Below are 19,338 nucleotides of genomic sequence, written 5' to 3' on the forward strand. Positions count from 1 at the left end.
TGAAACCAATGTAACAAGGAACTTGCAGAACGCAGCCCAAATGTTCTGAAACAGTTTTCCGAACGACTCCTGTTCCCAAAATGGAGACGGAAACGGAACGTTGTTTTGAAACAAGGTGTAACCAGAACGGTGTTCCAGAACCGGGGGGGGGGACACACACACTGCTGACGTGGCAGCAGATCCCGGATATTGCATCGACAGGTTGACGTGGCAGCCCGGAAATCGTGGTGGAAATTACGCCGCTGACATGACAGGCTTTACAAAATTGCGCAATCTATGCTAGCTGGTTTTTGTGACAGCTTTTGGGACAATTGCTTTTGAGAATTAAAAGCTTTTGAGTTTAATGCTTTTGGGGCTCTGCTTTTGGGCATCCCTTGTACCTTTAAAAAGGTGGGCAAGGCCTCACTTCTTAGAGCATCTGGACATAGAGTCTGAGAGTGAGCACCTGCCTACTCTCTTGTACTTTGAACACAGATTAATACAAAAAGAAATACCGAAAGGGGCGCCAGTCTTTGGGGCCAATACCTCTGGGCACGGAACTACACCGGGCCGTGTGAATTTTGTGAACTGTTTTGAAGTGAATCTCTGTTGTGTCGTGGTAGAATCTTGACTTGGGGTGTCCAAGTTTGTTACAGTGGTATCAAAGCCCGGTCGATTTTCTTCTTCCGGGAAATTCGATCCTTTTCTCGTGGCACTTATGGAATCCAGCAAAAATCAGCGGACTTCTTTTGCATTTGCGAATGCGGTAGGAGATTATGAAGAAGATTCTCATGAGCAAACAGAGGAAGAGCATGGGCCACCTCGGCCTACTCAGTTCGAGATTGAAGAGATGGAACGTCGACAATTGGTTGATGAGGCAACAAAGCAGATGATTAAAATTGCGAAGGATCCAAAATTTGCAAAATTTTTGTCTCTGCAATCCCTCCCCGAAGTACATAAGGCCACAGAGCCACCCATCAAACTGGCAATCAATAAACCTCCTTCTCTGAGGATGTTTACATAATAAGAATTACAAGAGGTGGTTCAGACACAGATTAGCCGGCTTTTGGATGCAAACAACAAATCCAAAAAGCACAAGACAAAGCACAAGAAAGGAACTGACTTCCCGGGTTATTTGGGTCGTCAATCTTCTTTTGCCTCGGCAAGATGTCAAAAGAAGCGTGTACAATTTGAAGGACTACCCAATTCTTCTTCTTCTTCTTCTTCTTCTTTTGACATTTCTTCTAGTTCTGACTCGAGCGAAGACGTCAGAAAAGGCAAAAAGAGAAGCAAAAAGCAAAGCTTTGGAAATGGCAAGAAAAAGACAAAGAAGCCTAAATTTCGCCTAGTTTCTGACAGTTCTACAAAGGAGTCATCCTGAGATAGTTCGGACTCCGACGATCACATGTTTTATGCAAAGAAGAAGCATTTTTACAAAGCCAACCAATATGACTTCCTCAAAGATAAAAGCAAGAAAGTAAATGAATTCAAAGAAGGTGGACAAATCGATTCAGTTTGACTCTTTTTCTGGATTCAGAGATGCTCTAAGGACTTTGACCTTCATTGATGACATAGCTTTCTCTGGAGGACATTACTCAGAGCACTCCAAGATTAGTAGGGCTACATCTTTCTTCAAGGGAAATGCTCCAACATGGTGGTCCACTCTTCTTCTGAGGAAGGAAGCTCTAGTTAAATGGTTGAAATTCAAAAGGTTTTTTATTTCTTCTTGGCTAACTGGGGAGTATGAACGAGATATACGAACTGCTTGGAATCATCTTCGGATGACCAAGGGAGATTCTCTGGACGCTTATTGCGAGAGATTTTAGAACTCTTTTCTACTAGCCTCTTTATTTAAGAAGGTCTCGTTTAAAGAACAGATTGAGCAGTTTTGCTGCGGACTTCCTACAGAGATCCGAGACTAGTACTTGGAACAAAAGTCAAATTCTATTCAAGAATTGATGGGTCATGCGAAACGGGGTTTTGCGACACATTTGGGCAATTTGACTTACCCTAGTGATGAGGTCTTGACTCAGAGACCGTTTGAAACTTTCAGGGGAATTGAGAATCAATTGAAGGCTTTGACCTTCATACAACAGTTTGTGCTGGAGGAAATTTCACAGAGTATTCGAAGATATGCAAGGCTGCCACTTTCTTGAAAGGGATTGCGCTTCAATGGTGGATCGCATTGTTGAATCAGGGTCGAGCCCCTACAACGTGGGTCCAATTCAAACAAGTTTTTGCACCTGCATGGCTTACAAACACTTTTGAAGTGGATGTGATGACGGAATGGCACGAGTTGAATGCTAAACAGTGTGTGAATTGTGAAGAGTACAATAAACAATCTTGGGCCGCACTGTTGCCAGTAATCTCTTATAGGTTTGTGCCATTGTCAAAACAGATTGAGAAGTACTGTTGCGGATTGACCAAGAAAATCAGGGACTACTGCACAAAGAGTACTGTCATGAATATGGCACAGTTGATTGAGAACGCGAGAGTGGCCAACAATATGTCGAGGGTTGTCCACGTCCGTCGAACGGAACGTCCCGTCCGTTCCGTCCCGTCCCGTCTGTCTCGTCCGGGTTCTGTCCGATCAAAAAAAAGTGACCGTTGGCGGACTTTTTTGACTGTTTTTACAGCCGTTTTGTAGCGCCACGTGCTGGCAGTTTTTGAACGTTAAAAATTGAACGTTGGGGGCCTTGGAGCCTTGGCCCTTGGGGCATCATAAGCCAATGTGCCATCCCACCCCGACCCCCCCCCCCCCCCCCCCCCCCCCCCCCCCCAACATCCACACACACACACACACACAAAGCCACATGGGCTATGGCCATGGCACATGGAATTTGAATTTTGAAGCATGCTCTCTCTTTAACCCTCTTCTCCCTCTCTCCTCAAAACCTATATAAGGTTGCCCACCCTCTCTTCTTCTCCATATATCCCTCAAGCTCTCTCATTCATCTCCTTCCCTACTCAAGCTCCCTCAAGCTCTCTCCATTCATCAAGGGCCAAGGCTTCAAGCTTTGGCACTCCATCAAGGCTTCAAGCTTTGGCACTCCATCAAGTCTTCAAGCTCTCCATTACTCCTTCAAGCTCCCTTCATCTCCTTCAAGCTCTCCATTGTTCCTTCAAGGCTCAAGCTTTCTTCATCTCCTTCAAGCTCTCCATTATTCCTTAAGCTCCCTTCATCTCCATCCATCTCCTTCAAGCTCTCCATTACTCTAAAGTTCTCTCATCACTCCCCATCCCTCAAGCTCTCCATAATGCCGCCCGCTCTTCATGAAGCCTTCAACAAGCATTGCCGCCCCTTTGAAAGGGTGAAGAACAAGCAAAATGTTTGCAAATGGTATTGCAAATATTGCCCGAAGACCATGACCTCAAGCTCCACCCGCCTTATCATCCACTTGACCAAGGTGGGAGGGGAAGCGGGTCCTTGTCCGAATATCCCCGACGACATTCTCCAAGAGTGCAAAGCAAAGTATCTCCCCTTGAAGACGCGCAAGGCGGTTGCAAAGGCATCGGAGGAGGTGGTTCCGCCCGACCATGATCTCTCCGATTCGGGAGAGGATGCTTCTCCATCAATGTCCGTTGCATCCGGCGGCGCTACCATGGCCTCCACCGAGGGTGGTAGCGTCTCAAAGAAGAGCAAAAGAAGTCATGGTGGGCGGCCTCCAAAGCAAGCTACTCTTGCACAAACGGTGGGTGGAACTTCCGGTCCATTGTCTTTCCTCAAAGAGAGGCAACGACAAGCGGAGATAGAGATTGCACGCACCATCATTGAGTGCAATCTCTCTTTTCATATTCTTCGCACGGATCGTTGGAAACGCATGGTGAAGGCTATTGCCGCGGTTGGTCCATGTGAAGGGTGGACGGGAGTGTCATACCATGACATGCGCACCAAAAAGCTTGATGAAGAGAGGGCACGAATCGACAAGTCTCTTGACCCCGTGCGTGCCGGATGGGTAAAGTATGGTTGCTCTATTCTCACCGATGGATGGAGTGACCGCAAGAAGAGGGGAATCATTAATATCCTTGTCTCATGCCCTCTTGGCACCTACTTCTTGCGAGTGGTTGATGCGGGAGCAAGGGGGAAAAAGGTCACGGGTGCCTTCATTTACCGCCACATTCGTCAAGCCATAAAAGAGGTAAAATTTTTGATTCCACTCTCAAGTATCTACTATTTTCAATTTTGTCTTTTGCCTTGGCTCTTCTCACTTTCCCTTCTTTCTCCATATGTAGATCGGTCCAAGCAACGTCATTCAAGTAATCACTGACAATGCCTCCAATTGTGCTTCCATGGCCAAAAAGCTAGAGGCGGAGTATCCACACATAGTATGGACTCCATGTGCATCACATTGCATTGACCTCCTCTTGGAGGACATTGGCGACCTACCTTGGGTAAAGGACATTCTATCCCAAGCCCTCTCCATCGTCAACTTCATCAACAAAAAGGTGAGAGTACTTGCGATATATCGCACTTACTCCGGCTTGGAGTTGAAGAAGCCTTCCGCAATACGCTTTGCCGCTATGTGGCTCCTCCTTGAGCGCCTCTATGATGTGCAAACCAACTTGCAAAAGACAATGGTCTCGGATGAGTTCAAAGCATGGATTGAAGAAGAGACCCAATCATCCCAACAAGATGCAAAGGCCATCCAACGGCTTTGCTTGAAGGAGGAGTTTTGGCAAGAGGTCAAGGGTCTTGTCATGGTGGTATTGCCATTGTATAAGGTGCTTCGGATGACCGACATGGAAGGGTTTACCATAGGTCTCCTTTACCACTTCATGGAGGAGGCTTACAAGGAGATTGAGAGATCCACCATTCTTGATGGAGCACCCGATGGTTCACGGTAAACATATCACCTTATGATTTATGTACATTGTAAGTTGTCTTTTTCTATCTACGGTTCTACCCTTCCATGCTTGACTATCTTTCTCTCTCTTTGTAGTGATGTGTTGGAGGACTCTCCAAAGAGATGACATTCTCTTCCTTGTTAAAAAGCTGTGGGATTGGATGACGCGACCAATCCATGGCTTTGCCGCCCTCTTGCATCCGGCTTTCAAAAAGCCATCAATCTTTGCGGATCAAGCACTTCAAGAGGAGCGCGACAAGTACCTTCCAAAGATATTCAATGAAGAACACCATGGAGAGTTTCTCCAAGAGCTCATCAACTATGGAGACCAAAGAGGCACGGCATTCGCTTCCTCGGTGTGTTGGAAGAGGGATTCGTTAGTGAAGCCTCTTTTTTGGTGGGAATGTTTTGGCTATCAATTGCCTCACCTGCAAAGGGTGGCATTGAGGGTTCTTGGATAGGTATATCATATATATTAATAATTATACATAATACCATACCATAAATTATAAATTTATAATCTCAATCATGTCATCATTTGACATTCATCATTCATGTGACATGTCACATAAGTCACCTCTCAATTGAAAATTCCCACAATTCAAATCTCATGCCTCTCTTCTATCATCTATGTGCTCTAGGATTGCTCATCGGGTGCATGTGAGCGGAATTGGTCGGCGTATTCTCTTATACACACCAAGATCCACAACAAGCTTTCTACGAAGCAATTGGAGCGGCTTATCTATTGTCGCTCCAATTTACGCATGTTGAGGTCCATGCACGAGATGCCAATGGCTAGGCAGGTAGTTGAGTTGGCTACATCATACCTGTATTTATGCTTTCACATGTATGATGTAATATGTATGATGTATCATGTGCTCATATTTTTGGCATACCAAATTGCTAACTCCATTAATCTTCTTGCATGTTGTAAATGACAAATAGGTGAATGTAGATGATTGCAAGCTCTCCATTGAGACTCTTAAGAGTCTCAACAAAGATCGCGATCCAGAGGAGGAGCAAATATTTCGAGACCTCTACTTGGAGTTGGAGGAGATTGATCGCCGTGTCTCTCGCACACGGTCCCGCAAGAAGGTGGTTGTGCGAGCTTTGGCAACTACAGGTAGAGGAGCTTCCACTTCGGTTGCTCGTGGGAGTGGAAGAGCGTCGGCACGGACACCCAGGACCTATGTGCGGCGAGGCTCGGGTAGCGGATCTACTATGGCGGACACCACTTTGGAGAATGTGTCCATTTCTAGACCTGCGGATCCTAGAGAGCCAGAGTTTGATGATGAGGGCAACATCCTTAGTGAGGGAGATTATGGTCTTGCATCTAGTGCATCTGATGCAAGTAGTGATGAGGATGATGCAGCTACCTCTAGCTCAAGCTCGGACCACAACTCCGGTGATGAGAGAGATATGAGCACTTAGAACTCTCTCTTTATGCTTTAAAGTTTGTACCCATGGGCCATGAGACTATGAGTTGTGTCACTACTTTTTTGTACTACTTTTTGTCACTTGTATCTCTCGAGCCTCGACTCTCTACTTATGTAATGAATTGTGAAATCAAATGCAATCATGATCATCTTTTTTCGAACATTGCCGTTTCCAATGTCCATGGCAAAATCTTTAATGTTCTTACTTGTAAGACATCTCCTTTGAGTTGTATGTACTTAATACTAAGTAGTTACTCATAATAGAGTAAAAGCTCTGAAAAATATATGATTTATTTTTTTGCATCGTACGTTACGTCAACGTACGTCTAATTTTTTTTAGTTCGATTAGTACCGCACGTCTTCGTACGTGTAACCATCGTACGTGACTGTACGTGTCAACTATGCAGGGAGATTTCGATGGATTTAATAGCAACAAGAGAGGGTCCCATGGCAAACAGTTTTCAGCCAAGGGCAATGCTGCAGCAAAGCCTTTTGTGCCTCCCACAAAGAAACCCTCCACTGATGAAGCTGACTTGCCAAGAAGTAGTTTAAATCTTCTTCGAGGCGAGGACAAGAATCAAAAAGGTATTTTTTTGGCAAATCTTTTGAAGAAAGGAAAGCGCTAAGAGAGGCCAAGAATGCTAAATTTGTGAAGAGGAGGGACATTTTGCGAATGAATGCCCACAAAAGAAGTCACAGGATAAGGATGACAAGTCAGAGCATAAAGAAAAGAAGCCAAAGCCCAGTGCAGGACTTGTCCCAGATTTGGTTGGTGACCAGCCAAACATAGATGCCACAGAATTGTGCAGAGCTTGGGGCAAAGTTAGAGACGAGACAGTGCTGGTTTTCTTTGATCCAAGAGCCCGTGCAAATTTCAAATCACCAGAATTCGCATCAAAGTTGGGCATTCTTGCAGAGGAGATGGGTATGTGGCAGGTGAAGCAAGTTTGGCATGCCAAGGTCATTTAGAGCCTATTACTCCCATTTTGGAGAAGCTTCGTTTCCACATTTAGAGTTATGTAAATGCAAAAGAATTTCATATTATGCCACTTGAGGGCTGTGATGTGTTATTTGGTATCCCATGGTGTTACTGCTATGGTGGATACTTACAACAAAAAGATTGCCCTTGTACATAGAGGAGAGACTCATGTCCTTGATGTAAAGCTTAAAAGCGAGTCTGTTCCAGTTGTTTCTGCTTCTGCTATTTCATCTGTAATAAAGAATCATCTTTCTGCGTACTTGATCTTTGCAAAAGAATTACCTGAAGTTGTATCTAATTTGTCTACCTTAGATAAAGATAGGTCAACTTTTCTGAGTGGTTTCAGCAATTGTTTTTCGGACTCTTTGCCACACCTCCTGAGAGGCATGATATCATACCATAGATCTTGTGCAAGGTTCTAGTCCACCAAATAGACCACGGTATAGGGTTAGTGCAGCCCAACAGAAAGAGATTATGAGTCAAGTCAATGAGCTTTTAGAGGAGGGGCTGATTCAGCCCAGTCCATCCCTTTTTTGTTCGCGTGTACTCCTAGTGCAGAAGAAGGATGGTTCATGGCGAAGGTGCATGGACTTCCGCACTTTGAATAAGAATACCATCAAGAATAAGTTCCCCATATTGAGGATAAATGTAGAGCGTCAGTGTTTACCAGGATAGACCTAAAGATTGGGTACCACCTGATACGGATTAGGCCAGAAGATGTCCACAAGACTGCGTTAGGACAACATTTGGTCTCTATGAGTTTCTTGTCATGCCATTTGGTCTCACAAATGGAGCGCTCCTGCCACGTTCAATAGAATGATGGACATAATATTTAGACCACAAAGAAACTTCGTGGGTAGGTATATAATATTTAGACCACAAAGAAACTTCGTGGGTACCTTCTTTGATGATATGCTTGTCTACTCAAAGTTTGAAGAGGAGTATAAGGATCACTTAACCGCAGTTTCCAATGAGTTGCGCAAGAACAAGCTACTCATTAATGCGAAGAAGAGTGAATTTTTTTTGGAAGAGATTCACTTCCTTGGACACATTGTTTCAAAGGATGGGGTACACATGGATCCCACAAAAGTAGAAGCTATAGTTTCTGCAGTTCTATGGAGGAGTCATCCTCTGCAAGGTTGGACCGTACGTACGTACAGACTGGATCCGTACCGTACGGATTCATTCCGTATATATTTTTTTTGGGGTGGGTTTCTCCCTCCTCTTAAGTTCCATTGCTATTATTAAAATGTGGTATTGTGTCCGAAGCTCGTATCATGGACCATGGTAGGTCACTTGATTGATGTTTAATGCCATATAGACATATAGAGTGATATATTTGTACCAAAAGTGTGTATTTTTACGTACCTTAAACCTCAATCCATACAGGACTGCGTACCTTACGTACCGAATACGTACAATATTTTACGTTTGGTTCCACCTTGATCCTCTGACAGTTCGGACTCCGATGATCACATGTTTTATGCAAAGAAGAAACACTTTAACAGAGCCAACCAATATGATTTCCTTGAAGACAAGAACAAAAAGACAAAAGAATTTAAAGAGGGTGGACAATCAGTGAAATTTGAATCTTTTTCCGGATTCCGAGATGCGCCGAAGGCTTTGGCTTTCATTCAGCAGTTTGATATAGCCTTCTCCGGAGGACACTACTTAGAGCACTCCAAGAGAATATGATCGCGATAAAAAAAATAGACAAGAGAAGGGCGACCAACACATGAAAGAGTTGTGGCGACTTTTTTCTCACGTGCAGGCGTACTTTGCACAGAATCAGGAAAAGGAGCCTCTCTCACTCCCTTCTTCTCCCAAGCATGACATACAGGATTTGCATGATTATGAGAAGCATGATGAGTTGAATGATAATGATGAGCATGATGATTTGAATGACAATGATAAGCATGATGATTTGGATGATAATGATGAGCATGATGATTTGCATGATCAAGATGTGATTTCTCACAAGCATGAGGACTTGCATGAAGATGACGTGATGGTTTACAAGGATGATGAGTTAGTTGATGCTTTTTCTAGCGAAGCTAACCTTGTTGCAGATTCGATCAATCATGAAGAACCGATCTTGGCTTTCGAGTCGAGGTCCACAGAACCCCCACAGGAAGATTTGACCAATCAGGATGAACGGATCTTGGCTCTCGAGCCGAGGTCCAAAGAACCCTTACAGGAAGTACTATGTGTTCGAATGATTAGTCAGCACTCATTGTTCAAGTGTTTCATTCGTGATCGGTTCCTGTATTTTCGTCTATGTCTTTATGTAATCCCTTTTCCTAGGCATGACATATTGTACGTAGCGCCCGTTTCACTCATGAATGAGCACAAATGTATGCGGATTTTTCATGAAAAGCTGAAAAGTATGCATTCAAGGAAGTCACATTCGATGTCTCTTCCTTGGCATGACACATTCGTAGAAAGAGCACATGAAAGTATGAGCACTAAGCATGGGCATTTCCATTGTGTTTTGCCACAGTTGATTGATTTAGATCAGCACGACAAGATTCGATCTCATTGTTTGCGTGTGTGTGGTGAACGGGTTAGCACTCCGTCTCTTTGTTCATCTACATTGCATGCACAGTCTTTTAGGGAGACAAGATTTTTTCCAGTCACTTTACATGGAATAGGTATGTTCATGGTTTTGTGTTGGAAATGGTTTTAGGAATTTTCAGCCATGGAGATTCTTGAAGAAGAAGCATGTCACTCGACGAAGTTGAAGCATGAAGGAGCCACACAAGACTTTGTGTCGCTTTCGGCGCGGCCCAAAGAAGCAAGCGTTGCAGATCTTTATGAAGTTCAAGTACCGCACGACCCACACATCAGAGTGGGCCGGCGAAGAGTCCCTTCCACGATTCCGGATGCTATTGGCGATCTCCCTCGACGCCATACAGTTCGGTACTAGTACCTCACGCCGTACAGTTCGGTACCAATACCTCACTTTGAAAAGGAGGGGATGTCACGTGACACATCCAACCCCGTGTGTCTGTGGACAAGCTACAACACGACAAGGGTTCAGTCAATCCAGTCAATCTAGATTAGCAAGTGTTCTGGCACCTTTGTGAGTCTGTTCGCAGACCGTGCATGTCCAGACACTTAGATTAGATGCATATCCTCTGGTTGCACATAGCATTCCCATCAGAATCCATCAGAATCCTTCATGGGGAATTTTCCAGTGCATTTAGCCTATTTTCCCTATTTTTGACATTTTTCACATATTATTTTTAAGTGACTTTTGTTGGAAAGTAGGTAGGGCAAATTGAGTAAGTTTGTATATAAGAAAACCTAGCGTTAGCACTTTCAAGGAGAAAGCAACTTCTCAGCAGAACCCCAAGCCCTAGCGTTTTTGCTCCACAGCAACCACCTAGCGTTTTTGGACCAGATCAGCCAGCGTTTTTGCTCTTACCGATCCCTGGCGACAGAAGACTCAACAAGAAGACTAGCGTTTTGCATTTGCAGAACAACCGGCGACAGATTGTAGATGTTTAGCCCTAGCGTTTTTGCATCTGCATCATAACCCAGCGTTTTGGAGATTCACCGCGATGGAGCATCAAGAAACCTCAACGTTTTCAGTTTTCAGCCCTTAACACCGCAGATCAAGTCCCGAACCTCGCAGATCTCACCTTCTTGCAGCAGCAGATCCTCGTCGCACGGTCAGTTTCCGCAAGGTTTACAGTTTCAGCCCGGAAAACGCAGATTTCAGCATCTGCGTTTTCAGCATGTCGTCGTCGCATCGTCGCCATCGACATCGTTACCGACATAGAGTCAGAATTCAGCAAATAAAGATTTGCAGATTTCAGCCCCTTACCATTTTCAGATTTCAGCCCGTCTTGTTGTCGTCCTCATTGTCGTCGACATCGTCGGCAAGTCCAAGCATTGTAGAGATTTGTGCAATCAATAGTAGAGCGCTCTCGCCATAGAGAGTGGGGCCTTCGGAGGAGGGTTTGACAACATTCTGGTGTTGTATTCTCTCTCTATCTCTCAGTTTCATGCACTTCCATTCACAGTGTCCATTCACTTTGTTTGTGTCCATTGCACTCTCTCACTAAAGGAACGGAAAGGTCTTCCTTCCGTAAGTAAAAGGAACCCTTGAGCACAGTTCGCAGCACTCATCTTGAGCAAAGTTCAAACATTCATTCCGCTGCACCTTACATTTGGCCACGCCACGTCACCTGTTTGTGACATACCCCGCTCTTGAAAGCATTGTAATCGCCCTCGATTACGCCTGCAAAACAGAGAGGCCATAAATTGTATTAGTAGACACTGACTGTTAGTACCGACGTACTAGGAACACACATCTAGCACATGTACCAATGGACAGTCATATCACAGGACATCACCTGACATCATAGGATATCACATGACAAATCACATTCAAAATTCATTCGGATCTCACACCATGATTTATTGGCAACGTAATTAGCAATTGCATATAGATCCACTTAGGACCTCATAGATGTCCGATTGACTAATCCTTCAACCATGTCTATCGAGATTGTTCAGACCAAAATGCTGCAGTCATTTTGTCTATGAGTTCCTGCACTTAAACAAGTCAAGAACAAATTAGTATCATATTATCGGGAATTCCTGTTCATAAAGTCATACAACAGAATACTGTCAGCTCACAGTATTCCTGAAACTCAAAGAGACATCAATGACTTTAATATCAAAAATCGAGGCAATTTGTTGACAAAGGAGCGCAACAACTCCCCTCTTGTGCATACCCGCTGCACCAGATTCCACCCAAGCTGAGTTTAAGGTTCCATTTAGAATAGACTATGCTAATCCAAATGCTTCAAAGTAAACATTCACAATCTGAGGAGTATCTGCTAGGTCCTCCTCCTCCATCGACTTTGCATCCAATGCAGGATAGTTCTTGAATTTAACCAAGAACCACCTTATCGCTTTACCCTTATTCTTTTTGTCTTTATGTGCTAATAGTTGTTTCCCATCTTCGGGCACATTGCCTTTAAAAGGCTTCAGGAGACTTACATGAAAAGCATTGTGAATTCTCCAAGTATTGGGCAGCTTCAGTCTAAAGGAGACATTGTTTATCTTTTCGAAAATCTGGAAAGGTCCATATTATTGCATACTAAGCTTTGGAAAAAGCCTCTCCTTTTCCTTTTTCTTTCTCAGGCGTGACTTCTCAAAACGTAAGAGCATCCAATCGTTCTCCTTCAATTTAAAATCACGACGATGGCGATCTGCTACCTTTTTCTGTCTTTCTTGAGATTTCTGCAAAGCCTCGCGGATCTTGTCAAAAGCCGTGTTTTAAGTCACGCGTGTACTCGTCGGCTTCAAAAATCTTATCTTTCGTGCTTAGGAAGGGTGGAACCTTCGTAGCACCTTCAATAATCTCAAATGGCGCCTTCCCCGTCGAAGAGTGTATCGTGTTATTATAGGCAAATTCCACCAAAGGTAAATACTTTTCCCATTGAGTCTTTAAATCCGAGATGTAAGGCTTCAATAAATCTAGTAGCACTGAATTAGCAATCTTAGATTGCCCGTCAGTCTGCGGGTGGAAAGATGACGAGAACTGCAACCGCGTGCCAATGTTCTCCTAAATTGCCTTCCAAAACAAATTTATGAATCTGGGGTCCGTGTCGGAGACAATCGTCTCGGGCATGCCATGTAATTTGAAAATATGGGCCACAAACAGTCTCAGTAAGTGATCCGGCTTGATTGTTTTCTTCACTGGAATGAAATGAGCTTGCTTGCTAAATCTGTCAATAACAGTCCAGATACCATCGTGACCACTCTGTGTTCTCGGGAGATCAAAAATGAAATCCGTTGCAATTCTTTCCCAGGGGCGGGTGGGTATGGATAAAGGCTGTAACAATCCTTGTGCTTTATGCCTATCAAACTTGACCTTCTGGCATACCAAGCAACTGCGTACAAAATCGTCCACATCCTTCTTAAGTCTCGGCCAAAAGAAGTATCTCTCTACACCTTTCAAGGTGGTAGCAATGCCGCGATGACCCGTAAAAGGTGGACAGTGGCATTCGGTCATAACCTTTTCCCTCAATGGCTGTGTAACGCACAACATTGTTTTCCTCATCAAGTAGCCATCCCAAATGGAATATTCCGCTACTATCGCCCCATTCCGTATCCGAGTGAAAATTTTTGCAAACCGAACAACACTTATAAAGAGAAATATTGAAAGGGGCGCCAGTCTTTGGGGCCAATATCTTTAGGCACGGAACTCCGCCGGGCTGTGTTGAATCAATTGTGAACTATGAATTGTTTTGAAGTGAATTCCTGTCGTGTTGCGGTAGAATCTTGACTTGGGAGTGTCCAAGTCTGTTACAGCTCCGATATGGAATGAGAATATACTCCTTATTGGATGAGGTTTTTTTGGGAAGCCAATGACCTAGAATATCAAGAGCTCCAATTTGGAATGAGGAAACTGATTGTCTCTCCGAATGTCCCTTGGAATGACCTCAGAAAATTTTGAGCTAACTAGAGTTATTTTGCAGATATATTGTAATCACGGATGGTTACTTTCTTTCAAGAAGGGGGGATGTCACAAAGGATTGACGTGTAACGCCACTGAAGAACGGAGCCAACCTGTAGATCTTTGCCAATAGGCCTAAACTTTAAGAAGAAGAAGCAACAAAAGAAGAAGAAGCAGCAAAAGAAGTCTTACCAACTTAAAGAGTCTTGTCGAGTGGCCTATTTTTAAAGAAGAGTTTCCACCAACTTACGGGACCTTGTCTGATGGGACCCAAGTGACGTAAAGAGATTAAATAAAGCGGGACCCACCTACACACACACACACACACACACACACACACACACACACACACACACAAATTTGCGTGGAGCATGATGACGTGGTTGTTGTCACAGGACGGGCACCACGTGCCAACGGAAAAGAACAGGCTGAACAACTTTAAGCACTTCAAATAACAATTGAACTGAAAGAGATGCCGGACACATGTCACAAACTGCTGACATGTCAAGCCACTGAAGAACGGAGCCAACCTTCAGATCCCGGCCAAGGGGCCAAAAACTTAAGAAGAAGCAACATAAGAAGAAGTTTTACAGACTTACAAAGTCTTGACTGAAAGCGCGAAGCAGAAGGTACCGGTAGGTGCGCGTCACGATGTAGTGCAGGATTGGGGCAAGAAGCAGGAGGCACAGAGCAGCAGAGAGCTAGTGCTAGAGATCAAAGCTGGGAGAGAGAGAGAGAGCTCACGTTTTTGGGGAAAACTCAATAAGTGAGTTTTGGGTTTTCCCACTGTGTATGGATCTTAGTCAAGGTGACAAGACCATCCTCCAATACCTGTCGTATGAAGTGGTACCTCACATCTATGTGTTTGGTATGCGCATGAAACATGGAATTTTTGGCTAAATAGATAGTACTTTGGCTATCACAACCCAACACTGGAGTATGAGCAGGCATGCCAAGTTCTTTTGCAAGTCTGCCGAACCAAATGGCCTCCTTTGAAGCCTCTGTGGCTGAAATGTATTCAGCCTCAGTGGTACTCAATGCCACAATTTTATGCAACCTAGAACACCAAGAGACTGCACCACCAACAATAGCAAATACATATCCACTAGTAGATTTCTTGGTATCCATGTCACCTGCCATGTCTGCATCACAATATCCCTGCAATTGTAAGTCACTTTTTCCCTAACAAATACACTTTGATTGTGTACCTTTCAAATATCTCAAAATGCATTTGACAGCTTCCCATTGCGCTTTGCGAGGATTCGACATGTATCGACTAACAACTCCCACTGCATAAGCAATGTTGGGACGAGTGGCAACCATAGCATACATAAGAGAACCACAAGCTGATGCATAAGAGATTCCTTTCATTGCTTTCAATGCCACCTCATCCTTTGGGCAATCTGTTTTGCTAAGCTTAGTGTATGGAGGCTTAGCATCAGCCATATTAAATCAACAATTTCAGCTTTCTCTCTCTTTTAATACGCATGCCCAAAATATGCTCTGCATCACCTAAATCCTTCATAGCAAATGCTGAATTTAGCTTACGTTTTAGAGCATCAAGACCAGTCTTATATTTCCCGGCAAGCGACATGTCATCAACATAGAGAACAAGTATGATGAGACTACCATCATCCCTTTTCGTATACAAACAATGATCTGCATGGCTGCATTTAAAGCCTTGAGACAGCATAAAAGTGTCAAACTTCTTATACCACTGTCGTGATGATTGTCTCAAACCATACAGATCTCTTTTCAGTTTGCATACAAGTTTCTTGCTTGTCGGAACTACAAAACCTTCAGGTTGTTTCATGTATATGTCCTCTTCAATGTCACCATGCAAAAACGCCGTCTTTACATCCATTTGATTCAATTCCAAATCAAGTACCACAACGAGAGCAAAAAGGACACGTAAAGTTGTAAGCTTTACAATAGGGGAAAAGATTTCTTGAAAATCAATTCCTTCTTTTTGTGCATATCCTTTTGCAACCAATCTTGCCTTGTACTTGGGTTTTTCATCCACAGTCTTAATCTTGTACACCCATTTGTTAGGAAGAGCCTTTCTCCCTTTAGGCAATGGCACAAGATCCCAAGTATCATTAGCATACAAGGATTTTATTTCCTCTTGCATTGTAAGCTCCCACTTACTGCTTGACTCATATGACTTAGCCTCTTTATATGGAAGAGGTTCACCCTCATCTGTCAACATTACATGATCCAAAGAGGGGGTAAATCTCTGGGGTTGCCTTCTCAAACGAGTTGACCTGCGTACCCAATGATCTACATTCTCAGGCAATGGTTCTACATCATAAGGCAATTCATTTTCAGCTCTATCATGCTGCTGAAAATCATTTTCAACCAATTTAGGTGGCTCTCCATCCTCATTAGGAGCATCAATATCATGTCCTACCTTTTCTGGCTCAAGGTTAACCGGCTGATTATCAATTTCAGCTTGCGGTAATGCATCATGAGGCTCTTTTTCAACATCAATGGGTGGCATGGAAGACTGAAATCTGAGTGTTTTCTTGTCAGCATCAGATTTTGTAGCATTCTTAAGCAATTTTGCCTCATTGAACACTACATCTCGGTTGCGAATTACCTTTCTAAACTGTGGTAACCACACTCTATAGCCCATTTCACCTTCTTTCCCATAACCTAGGAAGACTCCTTTAATGGAATTCATATCAAGCTTCGTACTCAAGTCATTGCGTACATGAACAAAAGCTTCGCAGCCAAAAACTCTCAAATGATCATAAGAGGCAAGTTTGCCAGATCAAACCTCCTCTGGAATGTCTTTTTTTAGCGTACTATTAGGAGAGCGATTGCAAATATGAACTGTAGTTTTCAATGCCTTTCCCCAAAACTCTTGGGAAAGATTAGCGGTGGACAACATGCAACGCACTCTCTCGCATAAAATACGATTATACCTCTCAGCCACACCATTAAAAGACAGATTATAAGGGGCTGTCAACTCCCTTTTAATCCCATTTCCATCACAAAAATGCTGAAATTCAGCAGATACATACTCTTCTTCATTATCAGATTTGAGACATTTAAGCTTAGTACTCTTTTGTGTAGTGACAAAAGCATGAAACTTCTTAAAAGCATTAAAAGTCTCACTCTTACTTTAAAACAAATGCACCCGTCCTTTCCTAGTACAATCATCAATGAATGTAACAAAATACAATGCGCCACCAAAAGACTTAATAGGCATAGTGCATACATTGGAGTGAATAAGATCAAGAGGATTAGCTTTGCGAGAGACACCAGAGTAATAAGAAGATTTCTTTTGCTTTCCATAAAGACAATCGTTACAATAATCCAAGTTTTTGCCTTCTACATTTTACATCAACCCTCTTCAAAGAGGAAAGCACATCAATACCCTTTTGGCTCATATGGCCAAGTCTTATGCCACAATTCCGTGTGTGAAGCAACTTCAGCAATAGTAAGAAACTTGCTAAACAAACCTTTGCATCGAAGATAGTACAAAGTACCTTTTTTAGACCCTTTTGCAATAAGCATAGAGCCCTTAAGCAACTTCCATGAACCCCCATAAAAAATGGTCGTATAACCATGTGCATCTAACTGGCCAACAGATAGCAAACTTGTCTTAATGCCTTGTACAAACCTGACATCATTCAACACAAGCTCTTGACCATTGTTAAGAGCCAAACGCATAGTATCCATTCCCTCGATATTGTAAGCAAAGTTATCACCAAGGTACATCCATAATTGCCTGCATCATATGTAGCAAAACACTCCAAAAGATGGAGTCACATGGAATGAAGCACCAGAATCCACTATCCAAGGCTGGGATAGTCCATCATTAGCACTAAGCAATGCATCAATGACATCTTTTTTCGAGATAAGCATATCTTTTGCATTAGCTATCACCAAATCTGAGGGGCATGAAGCCGCAACCAAAATTTTCTCAACGTCTGACAACTCCTCAATGACCACACTAGAGGATACATTTGCATTCTCAGCATCCTTGGAGGAACCACCAGTGGTCGAGGTAGTCATTTCGTCAACGACCTGATCTCCACACTCCTCACGAACTACAAGATTGTTCATCGCAAATCTTGCTCGTACTATCCTAGAGAAAATGGGCAAGCTGAGAGCACTAACAAAGTGCTAATCGCGCTTCTCAGGAAAGCTTGTCACCTGCATCCAACATCTTGGGCTCAGGCTATCCTCGGTACAGTTTGGGCTTATTGCATCCCTTCAAGGTAACCACCAACTACACCCCATTCCAGCTAGCTTTCGGTCTAGAAGCAATTGCACCATATGAGTTCAACTCAGGTTCAGCAAGAGTGGAAAGTGTTCTTGTCACAGCGGGGATTGCTTGCGCAAACCTCTCTTGTCTGTCAATGTTAGAAGAAAGAAGGATGTTAGCTTCACATGCTCTCCAAGCCAAGCAACTTCGTCGCAAAGCATGGCATGATCGCCATCTCAGAAAGCCGAAAATAACGCAGGGAACACTGGTGCTACTCTATCAAGCAGGGCTCGAGAAAAGATAGGTTCGTTTTATCCAAAGCCCGTTCAAAATGAAAAATGGCTGGCTTAAATTTGGGTGAGAAGGTTCTTAAGTCGGTTCAAATGATGGAATTTTTAATTATAATATGAGATTTTAAGTATGATTATCCCTCTCAAATTTGGAGTTAGCCTTCTCATATGAGTGTGAAAAGGTTCCAAAGCCGGCTCCACAAAAAATGTCTCCCGAGCCTTGCTATCAAGCGAAGGATCTGAAAAAAGCTAAGAAGCTAGTCCCAGCCTGGCAAGGGCCTTTCATGGTACAAGTGATTTTGCCACAGGGGGCTGTCCAGTTAGTCACTCTGGAGGGTGTTACCTTACCACTGGTAAATGGAGCAAGAATCAAGTGCTATCACTCGCCCTGATTAAATAGAAATCTGATGATGATATCCATCCCACCACCATATGATTGTCCCCTCCTCAGCTCTCTCTCTCTCTCTCTGGCTTACCATTTTCCCCTCTTCTCAAATCTTCCTCATGACAGTTCTCATCTCAGTTGTAGTCAGTGTTATCTTAAAAAATTTCCCTTGTTTCACTGCGTGCATCCATTTTGCTCTTATCTCATTGAGATAAGTGGGTTTTTGGAGTCCTACTATAATCCAACTTTACTGTTCTGTCTGTATTGCCTCTCTATCCTTGTAATTTTCTTAAATATACGAGGTTAAGTCTCGTCGGATAGAGCTTTGATTTTTTAATATTGTTCGACGTTTAAACCTGCTCTGCTGCATCTCCCTTTTCCGTCTCTTTCTTATGGTGCGCTCTCAAAAAACCTCTGGCTGTGAGAGTTTGTGATGAGAGTCACAAACACTTTAAGAAAAAGCGTTTATGTAAAATTACCAACCCTCTTTCTAAGGGTGACTAAAAATCTAAGAGCGTTCGTGACAGCACAGTCACAAACCCTCTTTCCTATCGTGCTTGGAATTTGTTTGTTTTCATAGTTGAGATTATGATGAGAGGATAACCAATTCACATCCAATTTTACTTAAAAAGAGCAATTAAGAACACTAAACTTTCAGCCATGAAACTTCAACTCTCATAGAAGCACAACTTTCAATAAGAACCCGAACCTCTTTCATGGTAAAATGTAGCCTC

The 19,338-nt window shown here is 43.3% G+C and overlaps 3 protein-coding genes across 3 annotated transcripts in view; all 3 read left to right on the forward strand.

Annotated features, from left to right (window-relative positions):
- The window catches only part of LOC147431923 (kinesin-like protein KIN-14B), an 81,493-nt gene that overhangs the window by 57,197 nt on the left and 4,958 nt on the right, over positions 1–19,338 (forward strand). The window lies entirely within an intron of this gene.
- On the forward strand, positions 2,778–4,824 carry LOC147431924 (uncharacterized). The gene is made up of 2 exons (XM_086494522.1): positions 2,778–4,118; positions 4,213–4,824. The coding sequence occupies exons 1-2, from the start codon at positions 3,237–3,239 to the stop codon at positions 4,822–4,824; spliced, it is 1,494 nt and encodes a 497-aa protein (XP_086350648.1). The 5' UTR covers positions 2,778–3,236.
- On the forward strand, positions 5,486–6,609 carry LOC147431925 (uncharacterized). Its single transcript, XM_086493058.1, has 2 exons — positions 5,486–5,626; positions 5,769–6,609. Exons 1-2 carry the CDS (start codon positions 5,588–5,590, stop codon positions 6,252–6,254), a joined length of 525 nt encoding a protein of 174 aa, XP_086349184.1. The 5' UTR covers positions 5,486–5,587; the 3' UTR covers positions 6,255–6,609.

This window comes from Adiantum capillus-veneris, chromosome 21 (assembly GCF_014529385.1).
Source record: "Adiantum capillus-veneris isolate H3 chromosome 21, ASM1452938v2, whole genome shotgun sequence".
Lineage (NCBI taxonomy): Eukaryota > Viridiplantae > Streptophyta > Polypodiopsida > Polypodiales > Pteridaceae > Adiantum > Adiantum capillus-veneris.

Excerpts from the sequence above, each read along its gene's own strand:
- LOC147431924 (XM_086494522.1), top strand. The coding sequence starts at position 3,237 with ATGCCGCCCGCTCTTCATGAAGCCTTCAACAAGCATTGCCGCCCCTTT. Across the intron at positions 4,119-4,212 it reads TTCGTCAAGCCATAAAAGAG|ATCGGTCCAAGCAACGTCAT; the intron begins GTAAAATTTTTG and ends CTCCATATGTAG.
- LOC147431925 (XM_086493058.1), top strand. The coding sequence starts at position 5,588 with ATGTTGAGGTCCATGCACGAGATGCCAATGGCTAGGCAG. Across the intron at positions 5,627-5,768 it reads AGATGCCAATGGCTAGGCAG|GTGAATGTAGATGATTGCAA; the intron begins GTAGTTGAGTTG and ends AATGACAAATAG.